Source organism: Astyanax mexicanus, chromosome 7 (assembly GCF_023375975.1).
Source record: "Astyanax mexicanus isolate ESR-SI-001 chromosome 7, AstMex3_surface, whole genome shotgun sequence".
Lineage (NCBI taxonomy): Eukaryota > Metazoa > Chordata > Actinopteri > Characiformes > Acestrorhamphidae > Astyanax > Astyanax mexicanus.
In genome coordinates, this window is record NC_064414.1 from 47,407,392 (window position 1) to 47,410,827 (window position 3,436).

The 3,436-nt window shown below is 33.5% G+C and overlaps 1 protein-coding gene across 1 annotated transcript; it reads left to right on the forward strand.

Annotated features, from left to right (window-relative positions):
- Positions 1-446: 446 nt before the first annotated feature.
- On the forward strand, positions 447-1,413 carry LOC111195926 (NAD(P)(+)--arginine ADP-ribosyltransferase 2-like). Its single transcript, XM_022684415.2, has 2 exons — positions 447-527; positions 706-1,413. The coding sequence occupies exons 1-2, from the start codon at positions 456-458 to the stop codon at positions 1,411-1,413; spliced, it is 780 nt and encodes a 259-aa protein (XP_022540136.2). The 5' UTR covers positions 447-455.
- Positions 1,414-3,436: the final 2,023 nt, after the last annotated feature.

Below are 3,436 nucleotides of genomic sequence, written 5' to 3' on the forward strand. Positions count from 1 at the left end.
AATGTATTTTTTAAGACACGCCGAGCGTAACTGCCGTGTTACGAGCTCCTACTTACTTCTGCAGTTTTTGTTGTTTGTGTGTTGGTTTGTCACTCTTACTGCACTAACTGTTACTGGATGTATATCTACAGTGCAATACCATATATCTTTTGTGCAATTATTATTGTGTGTGTTGTTATTGTGTGTATTGTGTACACTGTTTAAGTTAACTGTATATTTCTTTTACTTTATTATTCTATGTTGTAAATACTGTTCTTTGCATATTAGTGGGAACCTGCACCCAAGTTTTTCACTCATCAACACACCTGTAGTGTAATGCGACAAATATCTTGAATCTACTACCACTGTTAAAACTGTATTTCTGAAGAAAATAAAAAAAATCAACATTGAGTTTACTGAACCCACTGATTTCTCTCTACAGTGTGTTAATTGTTTGTTAAAAACACCTGAGCTGTATGAAGATGAAGATGACGAGGTCTGTGGTCAGTCTGCTGTTCTTACTGACAGTTTCTGTGTCCATAGAGAAGGTAGGAGCCATATGCAAAACAAACAAACCAATTTATTTATATTTAGATATAAAACATTCTTAAAGCTGACAGTGAATAATTAGCAAAGTTTAAAGTTTAAGTCAGATATAGTCAAACACAGTACAACTAGCTGTGAAATGCAATGTGTTTTTAAAGAGCTTGACTGTTATCTCTGCAGATCAGTGGTAAGGTGTACCCTTTAGACCTGGCCTTCAACTCTGTGGACGACGCTTACGAAGGCTGCAGTAAGAATATGTCCAACTTTATCAGTACCAAATGCCTTGAATATGAAAAACAACATACCCCTGGTTTCTTAAACGCTTGGACAAATGCACTTAATAATGCGGTTAGAGATAAACTAAACATAAACCAGTCGGCTGCCATCTATCTGTACACACAAGACAAGTCCCAAAATCCAGGGTGCTCATATAACGAGTTCAACAATGCTTGTCGTGACGGAAAGAAAGCATATCAGTCAGGCGACTTTAAGTTTTACACCCTGTATTATTTTCTGACCGAAGCTGTTCAAGCACTCAAACCAAAATTGTGTGTGACCGTATATCGCAGAACCAATTATATATACGGAACAGTCGTTCCAAAACAAAGAATTCGATTTGGGACGTTCACATCCACCTCTTTGTTAAACAGCATAAATCATTTTGGAAAGGTTTCCTGTTTTAAAATTAAGACTTGTCTTGGAGCTAAACTGGGTAGGTACTCAGCTTTGCAACATGAGCAAGAGGTGCTCATTCCTCCATATGAGATGTTCCTCATCACTAAGATTAACACAAAAGGTTTCTTGGTCAAAGCGATGAAGTGCAGCACTGTATATGAACTGGAAAGTAATGGTACCAGAAGTAACCTTAATTGCAAAAAAATTAAATAAACAGGTCCTACATAAAGAGTACATATCTTAGAGATCGAAGTTAATCGAAAGGAAGTCACCCATTCAGAGATCAGTTCTGATCATGTTTTTTTTCTTTTAACTGCTTTAGTAAAGGCTGTATTTTACTGATCTATCGAAAACTCATATGTCTCATATGTTATTTACTTTGTTTAATGTACTAATCTTAAAGCTTATCCCCGAAGTCAGTGAACTTGACCATTTGTAAATATACTGCATACTGCTATATTTTAGACTTGCATCTTGTCTCAATATTCTTTATTAAAGTAAATCTCAGTAATCTGAGTTTTTTTTATTATTTATTATTTTTTATTATTTTTTTTTTTTTGTTATTTTTTGTTTTGGTTACATTGTTTTAGTAAATTACATATAAACGCTGTGTTTGATTTAAAGAGCTTGTACTGTATGTCAAAGTTAAATGAATAGCTCATTTAGGTACAGTAAATTCATTGATTTCTTCACTTGCTTTGTTTTGAGGTTAAGTAAACCACCAGCACTTGCTAGAGAGGTTCAAATTCAGGAATTTATAGAAGTTATTCAAGTCAAGAAATTGTATTTTTGGTTTAAAAAACGTTAATTGAGTTAGCCACCTGTTCAGATCCTTTTTTTTAAGAACTGCTTTATAAACTCTGTATTTAAATTATATTTCAAACACTGGTCTTATATCTGGTTTATATCAGACTCCAATAGGTATTAGTGTTTTGTTAGTTTTTCCTCAGTTTTGTCATATTGCTGTGCCTTGATTACATTTTGAGGTGTATTGTATTCAATTCTGACAAATTCAGTGTTTGGAAATTGTAATTCTAAAGAGATCAAGTGCAGTAAAACCAATGTAAAAGTGGTTCTGCATTTTATTTTGGCACATATTCTGCATTTTACTATGGAAAAGCAATGCATCGTGGATTGCATTTAGCCAAATTAACATGGTATAATAGTGATCTGAGAGGAAGGACACATCTCATCCCCTTGGGTTGAATTATATGGAAGAAATAAAGATATAAATCCTAAAATAAACCTATAAATTTTATCATTTTATTCATAATGTTATGAATTTCCAACAGAATTAGCACTTTCCTTAGTGGTACATTTTTTTTAATGATCAAATAATTATTACAATTAATTTTACTGCCATTATAGCTATAGATTAATCACAGATTTATGTTTTTTTTAGTAACTCGATTTATTTTGCCTGCTTTGCTTTTGGCTTTTTCAAACTTGAATACATTACAGTGAATTTTGTTTTTACATTTTCTGCTGTTATTGTAATAAATCTTTACATGTTTTGCATCCAACCTTGTCTCCTAAAATCCATCAAGCTCTGATTTGTTACAATGAAGTAAAGTCATTTTTGAGTAAGGGGTCTTCCACTAAACCCTCTTACATTAAACCTGATCTTATGTTGGTAAAGGTTTATTGTGAATTATTCTTCATAGATGATTTAGAATTCTAAACAGTATTAGTAACTATTTAATTATACAACCCCTGGCAAAAAGTATGGAATCACCAGTCTTGGATGAGCACTCCTTCAGACATTTCATTCTGTAAAACAAACTCTGATCAAAAACATGATACAATAATAAGGTCATTCCAAAGTGCAACTTGTTGGCTTTCAGGAACACTCAAAGAAATGAAGAAAAAACATTGTGGAAGTCAGTGAATGTTACTTTTATTGACCAACCACGGGGGAAAAAATATGGAATCACTCAATTCTGAGGAAAAAAGTATGGAATCATGAAAAACAGATAAACAAAAGATGATTCAAAATACATCACTAGTATTTAGTTGCACCACCTTTGGCTTTTATAACGGCTTTCAGTCTCTGAGGCATGGACTTGATGAGTGACAAACAGTATTCTGCATCAATTTGGTGCCAACTCTCTTTGATAGCAGTTGCCAGATCAGCTTTGCAGGTCGGAGCTTTCTTGTGGACCATTTTTTTCAATTTCCACCACAGGTTTTCAATTGGGTTGAGATCTGGACTATTTGCAGGCCATGACATCGACTG